Source organism: Pipistrellus kuhlii, unplaced genomic scaffold, assembly GCF_014108245.1.
Source record: "Pipistrellus kuhlii isolate mPipKuh1 unplaced genomic scaffold, mPipKuh1.p scaffold_m20_p_11, whole genome shotgun sequence".
NCBI classification, from domain to species: domain Eukaryota; kingdom Metazoa; phylum Chordata; class Mammalia; order Chiroptera; family Vespertilionidae; genus Pipistrellus; species Pipistrellus kuhlii.
Window position 1 is genome coordinate 45,923,593 of NW_023425416.1, and position 19,388 is coordinate 45,942,980.

General features: G+C 46.2%; 1 protein-coding gene across 3 annotated transcripts in view; it reads left to right on the forward strand.

Moving 5' to 3' along the window:
* The window catches only part of ENTPD3 (ectonucleoside triphosphate diphosphohydrolase 3), a 30,787-nt gene extending 13,953 nt beyond the window's left edge, over window positions 1-16,834 (forward strand). For 2 of the 3 annotated variants that reach the window (XM_045579443.1, XM_045579444.1), the window contains exons 5-11: window positions 4,968-5,118; window positions 7,774-7,933; window positions 8,846-9,079; window positions 11,210-11,482; window positions 11,669-11,779; window positions 12,502-12,639; window positions 15,539-16,834. In XM_045579443.1, coding sequence (XP_045435399.1) covers window positions 4,968-5,118; window positions 7,774-7,933; window positions 8,846-9,079; window positions 11,210-11,482; window positions 11,669-11,779; window positions 12,502-12,639; window positions 15,539-15,775 — 1,304 coding nt within the window. In that variant the 3' untranslated portion in view covers window positions 15,776-16,834. The remainder of the gene's footprint in view (window positions 1-4,967; window positions 5,119-7,773; window positions 7,934-8,845; window positions 9,080-11,209; window positions 11,483-11,668; window positions 11,780-12,501; window positions 12,640-15,538) is intronic. The other variant, XR_006741160.1, reaches the window with a different exon arrangement.
* Window positions 16,835-19,388: the final 2,554 nt, after the last annotated feature.

Sequence of the window (19,388 nt, forward strand, 5' to 3'; positions counted from 1 at the left end):
ATTCTTTTATTTAATAAACTAGAGGCCCAGTGCATGAAATTTGTGCATGGGGAGGGGGTGCTCCCTCAGCCTGGCCTGCACCTTCTCCAATCTGGGACCCCTTGGGGGACATCCCTCTCGCAATCTGGGATCACTGGCTCCTAACCACTTGCCTGCCTGCTTGCCTGATCGTCCCTAACCGCCTCTGCCTGCTGACCTGATTGCTCCTAACCGCCTCTGCCTACCCACCGGATTGCCCCCTAACCACCCTCCCCTTCCGGCCTGATCGCTCCCCACTACCGGCCTGATTGTCCCTAACCACCTCTGCCTTGGCCCCTGCCACCGTGGCTTTGTCCAGAAGGATGTCCAAAAGATGTCCGGTCTAATTAGCATATTACCTTTTTATTAGTATCAATGTTTACTGGGTACCTGCCATTTGCCAGTAACATCTCTTGAGACTGGGAATTGTGAAACAAACAAAATACACAGTCTCTGCTGTTACAGAACGTACATTCTAACGAAGGAGATAGCTCATAAACAGATATGCGATACGTCAGGGAGAAGTTCTGCGAAGAGAAATCAAGCCAGGCAGGTGGACAGACAGTGATTATGCTATTTTAGACATGATCTTTGGGGAAGAACGAAAAAGTTGACAGTTAAGCAGAGACAAAAGTAGGACAAGAGAGTGAGCCATGCAAGTTTCTGAGAGAAGAACATGCTGAGCAAGCCACCAGGAGGAGCTGCTCAGCATTTTCTAGGAAAAGCAAAGGGGCCAGGGTGGCTGGAGCAAGAAGAGGAAGAGGAAGGGAGAGAGGAGACCAAAGCTGAAAGCCAATAGGAGAATCTGATCAGGGAACTAACATGCTATGACTTATCATTTTATTTATTTATTTAAAAAAATATTCTATTGATTTTCTACAGAGAGGAAGGGAGAGGGATAGAGAGTTAGAAACATCGATGAGAGAGAAACATCAACTAGCTGCCTCCTGCACACCCCCCCCATTGGGGATGTGTCCGCAACCAAGGTACATGCCCCTGACCGGAATCGAACCTGAGACCCCTCAGTCGGCAGGCTGACGCTCCATCCACTGAACCAAATCGGTTTTAGCATGACTTATCATTTTAATGGATCCCTCTGTTGATACAGAACATGTGGTGATAAACAGTGCGGGTGACAGATGGTGCCGTGATGGTCTGGTGGACAGGTGCTTCTCAGCAGGGGGGGATTTCCCCCCATCCGCCTGTTCCAGCCACCCCCAGGGAACATTTGGTAATGTCTGGGGACATTTTTGATGGTCCCAGCTGGGGTTGGGGAAGGTGCTGACACCTAGTGGTAGAGGACAGACTTGCAGCTAAACATCGCACAAGGCACAAGGCAGCCTCCACAAAAGTTATCTGGCCCAAGGTGAGCAGTGCTGAGGTTAAGAAACTCTGGTCTGGAATGGCTCTGGGGGACAGGGTGAGGTGGGCTCAGATTGGAAAGCTGTTTTGACAGGAGAGCCAACAAGAATTAAGGATAGATTCAATGTGCGGCATGGGATTGATGGTGCCTGAGCATCCGTTCTGAACTGGTAACTGCAGGTGATGGTACCATTTCCCTGGAGTGCAGTCAGCTGGGGACTTGCAGGGATTGAGGAATTTGATTTTGGACACAGGAGCTGGATGGAGGGGCCTAAGTCAGGCTGGCAAATGTTTTCTGTAAAGAATTAAGTAGTAGCCCTAGCTGGTTTGGCTCAGTAGATAGAGCGTCGGCCTGTGGACTGAAGGGTACCAGGTTCGATTTTGGTCAAGGGAATATACCTTGGTTGTAGGCACATCCCCAGTGGGGGGTGTGCAGGAGGCAGCTGATCGATGTTTCTCTGTCAGTGATGTTTCTAACTCTCTATCCCTCTCCCTTCCTCTCTGTAAAAAATTAATAAAGTGTGTGTGTGTGTGTGTATATATATATATATATATATTTTTTTTAAGAGTTAGGTGGTAAATACTCTTTACTTGTTGGCCACATGGTTTCTGACATAAGCATGTAACTACCACATGAGCATGAAAGCAGCTACAGTTAACAGGCAGACAAAAAAAAATGTATTTCAAGAAAGCTCTATTTCTGGACACTGTACATGCCTAGTGGGATATTCCCCTAGGACAGAAAGAACTTTAAAAAAAAAATCTTAAACTGTTTTCAATAATGATACAGTCTAAGTGTTGGTAGTGCAGTGTTGTCATACTGAGACTTGCGTGTGGACTGTGAAATAAAGTAAATGAGTTGTTAAGTTGGAGTGCTAGCAAGCAGGATTTGTAGCATAGAAAAAAGAAGATGAGGATAGGAAAATCAAAGAATTTCAGTAAAAACTTATAGTTTTGAATTAGAAGCACCAACAAGAATTCATGATATATTTTTCTCTTGAAATAAAGATTTCCCGAGGTCTCTCCAATGAGAAAACTTACAGTGAGCACTGTAGCTTCTAAACTTTGGGTGCTAAATACCATTACTCAATGAAAGCAACCAGGTCACTGACACATCTTATCATGTCAGAGAGCAAAGAACATCTCAGGGGACTCAGGGCCAACTGAAGAAGGCTCAGTAAGAACAATTGCAGTGAATTAAAACACATCAAATATGCCTTTCTATGTTCGAAAGACACAAAACAAACAAAATCTCTCTTTGACTGAGAGAGAGATTGGAGATGCAGTCTGTATTTTTAAGCTGGTGAATAAAGGAACGGAATCAAGCACTTATCCTGTCTTCTCTGGACAAACGATACTCTAGGGCAGCGGTTGGCAAACTGCGGCTCTTGAGCCATGTGCGGCTCTTTGGCCCCTTGGGTGTGGCTCTTCCACAAAACACCACGGCCTGGGGAGTCTATTTTGAAGAAGTGGCGTTAGAAGAAGTTTAAGAAATTTGGCTCTCAAAAGAAACTTCAATCGTTGTGCTGTTGACATTTGGCTCTGTTGACTAAAGAGTTTGCTGACCACTGAGACTAGGGTATCCAGGTGGTGAATGATGGTGTAGCTCTTCTATAGCATTTCAGGGGGGAAATATCACCATTTTCAGGCCCTACTGGACCGATGGTTCTCAGCAGTGATCATTGGTGCCTGCATCTGAAAAGAAACAGCCAGCCGAAACCGGTTTGGCTCAGTGGATAGAGCGCCAGTCTGCGGACTGAATGGTCCCAGGTTCGATTCCGGTCAAGGGCATGTAAATTGGTTGTGGGCACATCCCCAGTGGGAGGTGTGCAGGAGGCAGCTGGTCGATGTTTCTCTCTCATCGATGTTTCTAGCTCTCTATTCCTCTCCCTTCCTCTCTGTAAAAAATCAATAAAATATATTTTTAAAAAAAAGAAGAAGAAGAAGAAGAAAAGAAAAGAAAAGAAAAGAAAAGAAAAGAAAAGAAAAGAAACGAAACAGCCAGACACTGGCACCTCCTATTGGAAGTATGCACTGATGCCTATGAATTCTTGCTTCTGATGTAGCTCAAACCTGAGTCCGAGTAAGCCTTGGCATTCAGTTTCCAATTCCTAGGAAAAACGGGGACCAAATAGCATGTTAAATGAACCATGGGGAGTCGATTAGCAACTTCTAGGCTGCGGGGAACTCTACAAGCCAAATTAAATTGGGAGAGGAAACATTTTTTAATTACCAAGAAAAAATAGAGAAGCACAGCCTCTAGATTAAAAGAGACCTAAGAGATCTACCAACCAATGGCAGAGGGTGGGGTTGATTTGGACTCTGATTCAAATAAACTAGAAAGAGAGGGGTGAGGGCGAGGAAAAATATGACCAAAGAGGACATGTGAACCTTAACTAGATATTGGACGATATTAAAGGACGATTGTAAGTGCTTATAGGTATGCTAGTGGGGTGGTGGTTATGCTGCTTTAAAAGAATTCTTGTCTTTAGTGATATGTGCTGAAATATTTACAGGATGAAAAGATGCCATGTCTGCGGTTTGCTTCTGAGGAGAGAATGGGGGCGGGGGTGCAGGTGGAGTAAGAGGTGATCATGGTTGAAGCTGGGAGGTGGTGCACGGGTTCACTGCATTGTACTTTCTACTTTTATATATGTTGGAAATTTCCAGAATGAGAACATTTTTTTTGTAAAAATACATTTACTAAGGCAGCATACTATTGGCATAAGGGTAGACTGAGGCTCTCTAGAAGGTGCGGTCTGGATATATTTTATTGATTTTAGAGAGGAAGGGAGAGGGAGAAAGAGATAGAAACATCAAAGATGAGAGAATCACTGATTGGCTGCCTCTTGCACACCCCCTACTGGCATGTGCCCCCGGCCGGAATCAAACATGGGACCCTTCAGTCCGCAGGCTGATGCTCTGTCCATTGAGCCAGACCAGCTAGGGCATGGGTATATTTTTTTAAATTGAACTTATTGAGGTAGCATTGATTAATAACATTATATAAATTTCAGGTGTAAACAACATAATGCCATATCTGTGGACTCTATTGCATGCTCATCACCCAAAGTCGTTTCCTTCCGTTACCATACATTCTATCCCTTACCGACTCAACAACTTTTGTAAGCAGGTCCACCCCCCCACTCTCAGTTTTCTCATCTTTGTCATACCCTCCTTTCTATAGTGGGAGTTGATGCATCCCGGCGACTAGCACACCCACCTATTCTCAACCCCCTCCTAAAACCTCTTCATTTCCAAAGCTGACTGGTTTTGTGGGGTTTTTTAAAATATATTTTTATTGATTTTTTACAGAGAGGAAGGGAGAGAGCTAGAGAGCTAGAAACGTCGATGAGAGAGAAACACCAACCAACTGCCTCCTGCACACCCCCCACCGCGGATGTGCCCGCAACCAACGTACATGCCCCTGACCGGAATCGAACCTGGGACCTTTCAGTCCACAGACCGACGCTCTACCACTGAACCAGACCGGTTTCGGCCAAAGCTGACTGGTTTCTTATTTGAAAGTTGGGCTGCTCTTGTGGGCTCCTGGGGATGCTAAGCAGTGCTGGCTGCTTGCTCTTTAGGCTCGGGGATCTCCAGCTATGGGAAAAACCCCCAAGATGCCCCCAAAGCCTTCGAGGATTGCATACAAAAAGCCAAGGCGAAGATTCCAGCCCACCTACTGGGATCCACGCACGTCTACCTGGGCGCCACGGCGGGGATGCGCCTGCTGAGGTAAGGGCGGGAAGGGTACGGAGCTGCCCGTGGGGCCGAAATAGCCAGGAATGCGCTGGGCCTTGCCAAGAACGTAACTATTTCTGGGACCAAATCCCAAAGGCCCATATTCTGCCATAAATGTGGGCTTTAGAAGTTGGGAAACTTTTCATCTTTATTTTAATTCCCAGGAAGAAATAGTTCTGAAATCGATTCCCTTACCCTCGGCAATTCTAACAAGAACTCTGAGGAAGAGGAAGGTGACATGAAATCTGTTCATGGGGTTGACTCCAGATTTTAGAAAAGTAGAAACTTCCGTTGTTGTTCTTTTTTAAATATATATTTTTATTTCAGAGAGGCAGGGAGAGGGAAAGATAGCAACATCAGTGATGAGAGGGAATCATTGATCAGCTGCCTCCTGCACGCCCCTTACTGGGGATAGAGCCTGAAACACAGGCCTGTGCCCTGACCAGGAATCGAACCCTGCCCTCCTGGTTCATAGGTCAATGCTCAACCACCGAGCCACACCAGCTGGGCAAAAAGTAGAAACAGTGTTTGACAGCTGGTATGTTGACACCTGTGCACAACCAGCTCCACTAAGGGCCACCCATAGCTCTGGAGCTTGTACCCACGTACAAAATGTCACTGAAATTTACTTCAAAACCATGACATTTCTGCACCTCGCCCTGCCCCATCAAAGCCTTTGGCATTACTATGAAACAAACGTCTCATTTCACCCAACTAAGCAGTTCCTTCTAGATTTACAGCCAGGACTTAGCCCAGTTGCCTTGTTTCTGAATGCCATTTCTTCATTATCGTAGTCCATTGGCCTTGAAATAAAAGACAAAATAGTTTGAAAACCCAACAACATGAAACTCAAATCTAGTTAGGGTAGAAGCTGCTCCAAACTTTGAAAATGAGACTTCATCCCCAAAAGATGACACTCATTCTCCTCCCAAGCCCCCTTGTCTGTGATCCCAGTATGTAAGATCGCATGTAGACATGAAGGAAACACAAAGGAACGAGCAAACAGAGCCTCTTTATTTAACATCACCATAAATTTTTTTATTTTTATTTTTTACTTGGATTGGGCCTTTTCCTTGCAGTTTTCCGACCTTTGTTCCCATTCCTGAGTCCTGGTTGACCAAGAGGATCATGGGATCTCCTGGAATCTGCCACGTTTTAAAATGATTGCATTTACCTGAAATAGCAATGATATAGCAATTCCTTCCTTTCGCCTTTTCTTTCACATGCAAACAAAGAACCCAATGTTTACTTCGCTGCTTTTTCCCCCTCCCAATCCTGAGTAAGAAATAACTACAAGGCTCTGTAATGTACAGCCTCTGACCAACACGAGGGGTGGAAAGGTCAACGCTTGGGAGAAGTGATTGAGTGTTCCATTTGAATAAATTAAATATGAACTCCTTCTGATGCGACATTTTAGTTGGCATTTTAGTTGCTAGAAAAAGTCAGATATTTTTTAAAAAAAAATTAATGAGAATCATCCTGGATGAGAACAGATGAAACTAGGGAAACTCTGAGTTATTTTCCAAGCATTGATCGCTTGCTACTGCTTGTTGCACTGCTTTTTCTTCTTGAGCAGTGGTTCTCAACCCTTCTAATGCTTCGGCCCTTCGATACAGTTCCTTAGGCTGTGGTGACCCCCAACCATAACATTATTTTCGTTGCTAATCGTAATGTAAATATCTGTGTTTTCCGATGGTCTTAGGCGACCCTGCTATTGGTTGTCAACCAGTGTCATGACCCACAGGTTGAGAACTGCTGCTGTAGAGCCTAAGACCATCAGAAAACACCGATATTTACATTACGATTCATTAACAGTAGCAAAATTACAATTATGAAGTAGCAAGGAAAATAATGTTGTGGTTGGGGGTCACCACAGCATGAGGAAGTGTACTGAAGGGTCACAGTATTAGAAGGGTTGAGAACCACTGCTCTTGGGCCAAGAGTGAGCCCGCGGCCCTGGCTTTCTTACCACAGTGGTGAAAGGGAAAACAAGGCCCCAGTCAGCTTTCTTCCGAAGGGTGAAATGGCAGCAGATGAAGGGTATGATCACACATGTCCTGGGCGACATGAAACACTTATGTTGCCACCCCTCCCAGGGCAGCACGCTAATGGGTTTCCATCCCGTGACACGCCCCTGAGGGTCATCATATTCCCCCTGGGGAAGCACTCCCAAAGAGCAAAGTAGGGACAGCTGGAAAGTCCACCCTCTTCCTTTCCCCGCCCCCTCCTAGGCTCCCCTTCCTTCTGGCTTGATGAGGGCTCCTTCGGATGGTGCCCCCAAGAGATGGCTTGTACCACTTCTGTGCCTTCACCCCTTTCCTTTCCACTGCTGACCTGAGACGGAGCAGCAATGATGAAGCAAGGGGCTCTTGGGACTAGCTGGCGGCTGGAGGGTGGGACAGGAACAGGTAGGGGAGGAGAGAACAGGGTGCTTTTACTGGAATCTGTTTTCCTGCTCGGCAGGCTGACAGGTGATAAGGGCTCCCTGTTACCCAGAAGCCTCCGCTTGCAGAAGGGGTTGCCTTGTGTGGCACACATCTCGCCCCTGTCAGCAGTGGGCGGGGCGGGTTCGCCTGTTCACCTGCGTGAGGTTATGCTCAGGCTCCGTGGTCTGGGCACTCAGCCTTGTGTGTTCTGTGCCTTGCGTAGGTTGCAAAATGAAACAGCAGCCAACGAAGTCCTTGCAAGCATCCAAAACTACTTCGAGTCCCAGCCCTTTGATTTTAGGGGTGCTCAAATCATTTCTGGGCAAGAGGAAGGGCTATATGGATGGATTACAGCCAACTATTTAATGGGAAATTTCCTGGAGGTGTGTGAAAACAAATGCATGGTTTTTCATCTTGCTATGGACCCCCTTCCCCCGTGGGCGGTAGCTTAAGCAGAGGTGCATGCCAACAGGGGCGTCTGTCCCGTGTCATTCCTATGGGGTGGCGCATTAGGGAAACACGTGAGACCATAGGTGAGAAAAGACTCGCTAGCTGGTGCAAAGCCTTGGATCCTAAGCAGGACTAAACGCATGGGGGGCAGGGACTAGCATCCCTTCGCTAGCAAATAAAACACTGGGGAGGAGGAGAGACTCTTACCCTGGGCGGTGGGTAATAGGAAGGGCCGCTGGAGAATGACTCTTCTAAGCTGGTCCAGAGCCACCCAGAATGTACAGAGCCTCAGGCGGCCCGCTCCCAGGCCCCGTGTCCCCAGGTCTCCGTTACACGCCAACCCCCACACGCCCTTCTCCTTTGGTGCGGAGGAAGGCTGACCCCAAGAGACATCCCGGTGTTACAGAGACCATCCCCAGCCCAAGCCCTATTCTGTTCATCCTCAAACACATGTTCACATTTTCCGTTCATTGCCCACACTTAATATTTTGAAAATTTTCACATAAAAATGCATAGCTTCTCCTGACCCCACTCCGCCCAAGTGCTGGACTCACATTCCTGCATGGTGCCAGCCAACTGGGACGGAGGGCAGCTTCCCCGTTTGCCAGAGTCCCCACCCTTCCCTGTGGTCCACCCCGAACCTCCTTTGCTGGTTTCTGTTACCGGCCCAGCTCCTGTAGGCATGTGAGCTCACCGCCCCTGCCATAAAGGAGAGGTTTGGCCCCGAGTGCCTCCCCCTGTGTCCTCGTCCTTAGCAGTCAGAGATGGGTCTTAGGCGGAGAGCCCTGGGCAAACGGAAAGGGCGTCTCCGGCCTGCTTTCATGCTCTCTTATCCCGCCGTGCAGAAGGACCTATGGCGCATGTGGGTGCGTCCCCACGGAGTGGACACCACAGGCGCCCTGGATTTGGGTGGCGCCTCCACCCAGATATCCTTCGCGGTGGGGGAGAAGGTGGAGCTGAACACCAGCGACATCATAAAGGTGTCCCTGTACGGCTACGTGTACACCCTCTACACCCGCAGCTTCCAGTGCTACGGGCGCAACGAGGCCGAGAAGAGGTTCCTGGCAATCCTCCTGCAGGTACCCGAGGGGGCAGCGGGAGCAGGCGTTTCCGTGGGGGTCTTAGCTGAGGGGAGGGTGCCTTGCCTTCCGGCCCTGTCCCTTCCACTCCAGTGTGAAGGTGGGTGCAATCAACAGCGTATTCCGGTTTACTTGTGGGGGTCTGTGCTCTCTCTGTCTCTGTCTCTCTGTCTCTGTCTGCCCCTCTCTCTCTTTCTCTCCTTCCCTCCTTCTCCCTTCCTGGTTTACTTGTTGGGGTCCAAGTGCTTGTGCTTGCATATTCTCTCTCCCTCCCTCCCTTCCTCTCTTCTCCCCCCCCCCCCCCCCTCTCTCTCTCTCTCTCTCTCTCTCTCTCTCTCTCTCTCTCTCGTGTTGACCACTTCGTGTATTTGAGTCAGAATTCCAAGGACATTCCAGAGCTCCAGACATTTTATAAATGATTGAGTCCCAGGATCCCTTTATGGCTGGGCCGGGGACCGTCAGCCACAGGGCTATATAAGGCCTTTGAAATCCTTTGGTCTGGCCCTGCCAAGCATTAAGTCTCAGCCAGCATGCCTCTTTCCAGGAGAAAAGCCCGGGAAAATCCTCTTCTCTCAACCTCCTGTTATTTCAGGCAAAGCTTAATGCTCCTTCCTGCAGCTCTGGCCCTGGCAGGGGGGGGGGAAGGGAGGGCAGGGGGCTCCTCAGAACTCCGACAGACAGAAGGGGGCAGGTGAAACCATCCTCCCAGGTGAGCAGGGGGCAGGGAGTCTAACCTTTTCAAGTCAGCTGGCCCTGAGGAGGCGCACCTGTCTGAGGTCCATTTGCATATGAAAACACAAGCTTCCAGGTGTGAGTCCGGGACTGGGGGCAGCGGTGTGGGAGCCCAGCCTCGGCCTGTGGACAGTCATCTCTCAGGGACCAGCCACCTCTCCCACGTGCCTGGTCACCTCAGGATGCTGAGAGGGTGGCTCTGCCCTGAGCCTCTGACTCAGGTGAGGGAAACAATTGGGTGTGATGAGGATCACCCACACATGGCGTGCCCGGACCTGCCTGACCGGCACTTTCATGCGCCAAGTATTATACATGCTAGCAAGCCCGACCGAGAAGTTCACGCAGATTATGACATCATGCTCACTGGCTGAGTCTGCGCCTCATTTCCTCTTCTGCACCATAAGGGCCTGCACAGTGTGGTGAGAAGGACACCTGGGTGATACTTGGCAATTATCCTCTTATTAGTGCACAGGTAGTAGGATCCCTAGGCTGGCTGGCGATTAGGACCAATGTGTGGAGTCTGTACTTATTCTTCAATAAATTTCCACCTTTGCTATATATATAAAAAAAGAAACAGAATAGTGTGTAAGGTACTACCATTTATGATTTTAGTAAAAGAAAGAGGGAAGCTGAAACCGGTTTGGCTCAGTGGATAGAGCGTCGGCCTGTGGACTGAAAGGTCCCAGGTTCGATTCCAGTCAAGGGCATGTACCTTGGTTGCGGACACATCTCCAGTAGGGGGTGTACAAGAGGCAGCTGATCGATGATTCTTTCTCATCGATGTTTCTCACTCTCTACCCCTCTCTCTTCCTCTCTATAAAAAAATCAATAAAATATATATTTTTTTAAAAAGAAAAAAGAAAGAGGGAAGAAAATAAAATGTTTCACATATGCACACATGAAGTACAGACAAAATCTCTGGTAGAATAACACAAAAACTGGCCACAGAGGTCACTTCCAAGGAGGGTGTCAGGTGGGTGGCAATGAGGGGGATGGAAGCTAAATTTTCACAAGTCATGTATTTGTCCCTTTGGAATTATTTTATTAGGTGGATAGATAATACTCCAGTCAAAATGGCTGATTAACCTAAGCCTGTCTTGTTTTCTCATCACAATGGAGTTCATAAATCCTGCCTCACAGGCCTGCCCTGAGGGCCGGATCTGGCCATGTGCGCGAGAGCCTAGCATTGCACCTGGTACAGGTAACTGTCCCCTCACTGCCACCTGAGCTACCTAGACCGCCTGGGAGTTGCCTTCCAAGTAGCCACTGACACAGAAAGGCGTTTTCTCCATTTCCCTCTTGGCATTAGAGGGCAGCGATCATGAGAGTTGGTGAAAGGGAAGCACTTGGTCCCCCACAAAGGGGTGGTTTCTAACAGGTTCACTCTTGTGCCTACAGAATTCCACCACCGACACCAGCGTCACCAACCCCTGCTACCCTCGGAGTTACGTCACCAACTTCTCCATGGGCCGCCTCTTTGACAGCCTGTGCACGGAGGACCTGAGGCCTGGAGGTTATGACCCCGATGACACCATCACTTTCGAAGGAACCGGGGACCCCTTCCTATGTCGGGTGAAGGTGGCTTCCCTCTTTGCCCCCAGAGCTTGCCACGACCGAGAAACCTACTGCTTTGACAGCATTTATCAGCCAGAAGTTAAAGGATCTTTTGTGGTAAGAGCAACAACCATGGAAAGATTTGTGGGGTGTTTTTTTTTTTTCCTTCCCATTGCATATTTATTTCTCATCTTTCTGTTTCTCTTCTGCTGACCTGTCCCCTGCTTTTCTTGCCTGCCCTAAAAACCTCCATGGTCGGTCCCGTTCTGAGACATGATGTCCTTCTGTTCCGCTTCCTCCCAGGCCTTTGCGGGGTTCTACTACACCGCCAACGCGCTCAACCTCACGGGCAGCTTCTCCCTGAGTGCCTTCAACGCCAGCACCTGGGACTTCTGCTCACAGGACTGGAGTCAGGTCAGTGCGTCAAGAGAAAGGAGCCCTAGCGGCACCAGCAGCAGAGCAGATCTATCCCATTGTGCACATGAGAGTATATGTTCTGAATTTTGCCCTATGCTGTTCTGCTTTTAACCCCCCAAATGGGGCTCTCAGGGAGCCATCCCTGCGTGGTGGTTAGAACCATGTTGGGCACATCCTAAGTGCCCTGTACACTTAAGAGATTGTCCTTGCATGATGTTGTTCTAGGGATATAGTGTTTTGTGTTTTTTTTAAAATATATTTTATTGATTTCTCACAGAGAGGAAGGAGAGGGATAGAGAGTCAGAAGCATCGATGAGAGAGAAACAACTATCAGCTGCCTCCTGCGCACCCCTCACCGGGGATGTGTCCACAACCCAGGTACATGCCTTTGACCGGAATCGAACCTGGGACCCTTGAGTCTGCAGGCCCACGCTCTATCCACTTAGCCACACAGGTTTTGGCAAGGGATATAGTTTTAGTATTATATCATTCCATTCCTTAATGCAGTAGACAGCCTATGGATGGTTCTTTCTCATTGATGTTTCTCTCTCTCCCTTCCTCTCTCTCTCTCAAATCAATTTAAAAAAATAAAAATAAAAATAAAAAAATATATGAAATGCTGGGTGATACAATTTTTTCAGATAGGCCTATGGTCCTGAGGTGTTCCAAAATGTGCATTTTTAAAACCCGCCTGCCTGCCTCTGCTTTGACGTCCTCAGCTCCCGCAGCTGCTGCCTCAGTTTGATGAGCTGTACGCCCGCTCGTACTGCTTCTCGGCCCACTATATCTACCACTTGCTCGTGAACGGGTACAAATTCACCGAGGACACCTGGCCCCAAATACATTTCAAAAAAGAGGTAAGTCAGAATACAAATCTCTTCCTCCTCTTCCTCTCAAAATAGAGGTTTGCGCGTATGTGCGCGAAAGAAGAGCCTTTGATCCCCAGTGACCGCCCAGAAGGGAGGATGGGGAGTTCACCGCAGACCCTCCCCCTGGAGCAAAGGATTGGAAGCCAAGGACCCGTGGGCTCCGAGTTCCTCCGGGGCAGGCCTTGTGTTATCATCCTCAGATTCCTAGCATCCAGCAGGTGGGCGAGAACCTGGAAGATGCTTAGGAAATATTTGTTGAGTGAATGAATAAATATGTTAAGGGTTTCATCCTAACATATTTTCATTCTAAAAAGAAGCTTCCAATATAACAGTTTGTATTTAAAAAAAAAAAAAAAAAAAGAGAGAGAGAATGGTAACTGCCCTGGCTGGTTGCTCAGTTGGTTGAGCATCATCCATGTACTGAGAGGTCACTGGTTCTCTTCCTGGTCAGGGCACAAGCCCTGGTTATGGGCTCAGTCCCCAGTAGGGGTCATGCAAGAGGCATCGAATTGATGATTCTCTCATCCATGTTTCTCTCTCCCTCTCTCTTCCTCTCTCTCTCTTTAAAATCAATTAAAAAGTTGTGTTTTGTTTTTTTTTTAAATGAGGGTAGTAAATAATTGCTCTCCATTTATGCAGATGTCAGAGTAAGAAACAGGCTTTAGAGCTTGAGGGATTAAATAGAATTTTCTCTCAGAATGAGCCTGAGGCCCTGTGTTTACTGTCAAGTGTCAGGAATGGGCCGAAGCTGAAACCTCAGCTGTTCCCAGGTGACTGTGCGGTGACGGGGCTGGGGCCTGGCTTTGAGGCAGAGGCAGCCCTGCTGACATATCCATCCGGCACTATGTTCCTGGGTTCTGGGAGGCTTGTCTGGTTTCAGGAGGAGCTGGTGTAAAGCCTAAAGCATATCTGGAGTCAGTCTGTTCGGTATTAGCTTTGGCTGATTAGATTAAACCAATCAACATCTGTGACTGTCTATTTTTACATAAATGAAATCGAATCATCTACCAGAAATGAGGATGTCTGGGAACATATGAGGATTGTTGTGGGCATGTCCTCTCCCGGCTTGACTTCATGATCTCATTATCAGGAAAGTCCGTTATGAGGATGGAGAATCACTTCCCACTGAGTACCAGCTTGCCTGCCCACAGAGTTCTAGGCATCAAGTTCCTTTCCTTTATTCAAAAGGATTTTACATCCAGCCAAGTTAGTATCCGAATGTGAGGGCCCAAAACAGACTGCAGAAGATTGGCCCTACAAAGACTGCACATCAAAACTATATTTGGAGGAAGTAATGAAATAAGACTAGAAATAATCCAGATGTTATAGAAACATATGAAGTAAGAATAAATAATGTTGTGGCTTTATATATATATATATATATATATATATATATATATATATATATATATATATATATTTTTTTTTTTTAAATATATATTTTATTGATTTTTTTACAGAGAGGAAGAGAGGAATAGAGAGTTAGAAACATTGATGAGATCAAACCTGGGACCTTTCAGTCCGCAGGCTGACGCTCTATCCACTGAGCTAAACTGGTTTTGGCTAAAATGTATATTAAAAAGAAAAAGAAAACTAACACCAAATAAAAGGGTAAAAGAGAAGAATTTATCCATACACCAGAACAACCCAGAATTCAAGTATAACTAATGTTCAATGTGATGGGGATAGGATCAGGGGGTCATAGGCTACAGGAACATAGAAGTGGCCTAAAATGCTAATTTTTTTTAAAGGGAACATGTACACACACAATTATAAGACAAGACAGGAAAAAAATAAATATAGGAAAATAGCACCAATTAAAAATTTTAAAGTAAGATATTAGGAGTCCAAATATATCAACCATTACAATAATCATAAATGGGTCAAACCTACCAGTTAAAAGACAGACATTGCCACACCTGCTTTTTAAAAATCAAATATATGTAATTTATAAGAGAAACACTTAGGCTTCACACATCAGGATTTGGAAAAACTGAAAGTTAAAAAAAAAAAAAAAAAGATTTTTTAAAAACTGTCAGGCAAACATCACCCAAAAGAAAACTGCTGTAGCTACTTAATACCTGAAAATAATAAGTCTTTAAGATAAAGAGCATCATTCAAGATAGAGAGGATTACAACATAATATCAAAAAAGTTCAATCCATCATGAAGATTGCAAATTCAAAATATTCATCCATCTAATAAACCAACCCAAAAATGTACAAACCAAAAATTGATTGAATTACCAGAAGAAACTGACAAACCCTGTGTCTTAGAAACTGGCCCTTGGTTTAGCGAACACACATTACCTTCTTTCTTCAGCCGCAGACACTCTCTCTGTACAGCCGGCAACAGACAATGTTTCCTCTGTGACCAACTCTGCCCTCTTCCCCCTGGGCCATGACGAGGTTCTGTGGACTAGTTCTGACTTTTCTGCAGTGCTGAGTTAGGGCCCTCGAGCCTTTGGGGGTCCCAGTGACTTGGATTCTAGCCCAGCCTCTGCCGTGTCTGAACTTGGGCAAGTCCTTGGACCTCCTTTCCGGTGGATGTTTCATGGTGGTGACAGTTATGTGCCCCGGGTATGGCATTCCCACCTCAACCCTTGCCCTAAGAACTGAGCCTTCTCCTCCTCCTCCTCCTCCTCCTCCTCCTTTCTTCCTCCTCCTCCTCGTCCTCCTTTCTTCTTCTTCTTCTTTTTTTTAAAGTACATTTTAAATTTTATTTTAAATAATATAGCCCAGCTGATATGGCTCAATGATTGAGCGCTGACCTCTGATCCATGAGGTCACAGTCCCATTCCTGGTCAGAAAACATACATGGCTTGTAGGTTCCATTCTCAGTTGGGTTGGGGTGGGAACCTGCACTGAGCCATTTTCTCTACTTCACAGGTGGAAAACAGCAGCATAGCCTGGTCTCTTGGCTACATGCTCACCCTGACCAACCAGATCCCAGCCGAAATCCCCCTGATCCGCCTGCCCTTGAAGCTACCTACCTTTATGAGCCTCCTTGCCTTCTTCACGGGAGTGGCCTTGCTGTGCCTGGCCTTCCTGGTGTACCTGTATGTGATGTCTAAGAATCAGAGGCGCTCCCAGCATGCTTTGGACCATGCAGTGGATTCCGAGTGAGCCGAGTGAGCCGCTGCAGGAGCTCGAAGGCTGCCCAGGTCCAGCCTGGGTGGCACCAGACAATGCAAGTGAAATGGCCACCTGCGGGAAACACCACCACAGTCCAATACTTAGGTCATGCGCCTCTCAGATACTGATGTTTGCCAAAGCACCTCCCGGGGAGTCCCTCAACCGATCTGTGCACACTGCTCCTCAGAGACCCCACCACCCAACGCCCTCGAGGCCGGCTCTTTATTGCAGGGCCCCAGCGGAGGAGGACGCAGAGATTGTGACAGTTCAATGTTGAAGAATTGACCTCAGGGCACATTTTGCATCCTGTCCTCCCTTAGAGATGCCGTATTCCTCCTGGCACAGATGCCCACTAAGCATTTGACCCAATCAGATATCTCACTGTATGGCTTTCTGCCCACTGATCCTCAACTGAGACTGTCCTTTAGCAATCCTGTGGACACTGTGCTCCCTCAGGTAGGTAGAATATACGGGGGAGAAGACTGCTTTACACCCGGGAACAGTGGCCATAGCTTCTGTCACGCAGGCAGAACGCACAGCACGTCTCCCAGAAAACAGCTGGCCGTTCCCCCAGTGGGGTTCCCTCCCGCTCAGGGCTCTGGTCGTTAGACCGCAGCCCGTGTCTGTGTCACTATCCTCCCCGCCCCTTCACATCGCTCCTGTCATCCTAGAAAACATTTGCTGCCAGCGAGGGTATTGTGTCCCGGATCTTTTTGCCTTCGTGAGGCTTTTGTTTTGGGCTCTCTTTCCAGAAATCGTTAGCATGGTGCGTACATTCTGTCCACCATTCCACAGGCGTGCTTGATGCTGCCACAAGATGTCCTAGTCTATGATTTGCTTACCCGTTACTTTCCTGGGGGGGTAGACCTCACTGCACAGCAGCCATAGTTCTTGACTTTGGAGAAAGAGAAGGAAGCTGCAGGGACGTTTAACTCCTAAGTGGGATGGGGGAGAACTCCGGCATGTCCAGTGGCCACAGGCTAAAACTCAACATGGTTTCAGATTGTCTTGTGGTAGCTCAATGTGGAATAAATGACGCGGATTTTGTTTGACTTGCAGAGGGTGTGTGTGTGTGTTACCTTGCACATAGTAGGCGCTCTTTCTCCTAAGGTCCCAAGGCAGCATTGGTGAGAAGTTTTAAAAACTGAGAACATTTTCTTAAGAAAACCTGCCTAATGAATTAAGAAAATTATGCATTATCATCACTTTTATTTCGGAGAGTTCAAAGAGCTCCATTTTGGTAAGCCTTTGGCTCCTCGAGATACTAGCAGTTGTGTTGAACATTTCTTTACCTTATTTGACAGTCAAAGCTTCTGTGAGGCCACAGCCTGCCATTTAGATATTTTCCTTTTCCCCCTTTTTCTTTTAGCTCTTGAGTCCCACCCAGAATGGCTGCTCCCATCCCAAAATGCACCTTCGCTCACAGAGTTCTCCCTACCTAGACTGGGTCATCCTCTAATCCATCCAAATAATGGATATTTCTCAAGGCCCAATTTTAGCTCTATTTCTTTCATAAAGCTATCCTTACACACACTGTGGCCTATCTCCTGCATCACCTTGTAAAAATGAATTACAACATAAATTCTTATATCATTATTCGTCTTTGTGTATGCATATGGCTCTAAAATAGAGGTTCAGTGGATAGAGTGTGGGTCCGAGATTTTGAGATCTTGAATTAGGGTTTCGAGATTTTGAGAACTTGAATAAGGAAAGGGATTCTTAACACACATACACAAAAGCCTTAACCATAGGAGAATACTTGGTATTTATTTTAATATAACAATAGTGATTACATTAAAATTAAGAATGTCTATTCATCAAAAACACCATGAAAAGAATGAAAAGACAAACCACAGAGTGGAAGAAGGTATTTGCAACATATATGACTGATAAAGGACTAGTTTCTAAACTACATGAAGAATCCCTACGAATCAGTGGGGAAAAGGCAGATCATCCATTTTTTTCTAAATGGGCAAAAAACTTGAAGACACTGTACAAAAGGAGAAATGTAAATGTTCAATAAATGTAAAAATGTGCTCAATGCCATGAAATAGGTCAGGGCAACACATATCAAGACTACAATAAGATAATACAATATGCCCATTGGTTTTGCAAAAGTTAGAAAATCTGACCATGTCAATTAATGTGATCACTCTGAGAAACTGTGGTACTGTCTAAAAAGTTGAAGATACGCATACCTCATAACCTGGAAATTCCAGTCCAAGGCATAGAATATGTGTTTTAAGATATGTATGCATGTATACACCAGGATGCACACCTAAGAATTTTCTTACTGGCCACCAACATGCCCATCCCATAAAATGAAAGAATAACTAGTGATATAATCTGTGCTAGAAAATGCCATCTGGTGTGAAAACAAAAGAACTACAAATATGTTCAATATGGATGGATTGTATAGGATAAAAACAGGATAAAAAGCAAGTATAATTCCATTTATGTAAAGTTCAACAACTGAAGATGAAACTAAAGAAAAGCAAGAGAATTACTGCTCTTGAATTTGGGGGGAACAGAGATTGTGTCTGAAAAGGAATAAACAGATGTCTTCATCTGCTAGGGCTGCCATAACAAAATATTGGAGACTGGATGGCGTAAACAACAGAAATTAATTTCTCACAGTTCTGGAAGCTGGGAAGTCGAAGATCAAGGTGCCAGCTGATTCAGTTCCTGGCGAGAACTCTCTGGCTTGTAGACAGCTGCCTTCTCGGGGAGTCCTCACAGGACCTTGTCTCTGTGCTTGTGCAGAAAGAGGGTGAGCTCTCTGGTGTCTCTTTTTATAAGGCTACTAATTCCATCATGATAGTGGGCACCCTCTCATGACCTCATCTAACCCTAATCACCTCCCAAAAGTCCCATACCAAATACCATCACATTGGGGGTTCGGACTTCTAACATAGGAATATCGGGGGCACACAAAAATTCCGTCCATAGTAACAGAACTTTCGGGGTGACGGTGATTGATATTCTATAACTAGGTAGTAGTTACAGGTGTTCCCTTTTTTCAACCGTGTGTGCACTTTCTATATGTCCTATATGGCATTTCAAAGATAAAATTATAGATCTGGGTTAGCTCAAGAATTTACTATTTGCTACCTCTATGAGCGTCATAAAGTCTTTCCATCTCTGGGGCTAATATCTACTAGTACCTCATGGGATTGTTGAGAAAAGAGAAATGTAGCCCTTAGCCAGTGTCTGGCAGGGAGTATAGGCAATGAATAATAATAATAATAATAATACTTTTTAAAAGTATTTCTTTCATCCATTTACTTATTCATTCATTCATTCATTCATTCATCCATCATACATTCGCCAAAAGTTTGCTCTATGCTAACACACGAGACATGAAGGCCCTCTGCTGGAGCCATGGAGAAAATTTTTCCCAGGTTGGGTCCTATTTGTTTCAACCTCATTAACGATGCTAAAAAAAAAATTATTAGTTCAAGATTATTTTCAATATTATAAAATACTGAGACAATTGGAAATCTGAGCATTTGCTGCAAGCATTCCTGCTAATTTTTGTTTAGTTGAGAGAATGGTCTTGTGAATTCCGCCCCCTTCTCCCCCCTTCTAGTCCCCAAGAATCCTT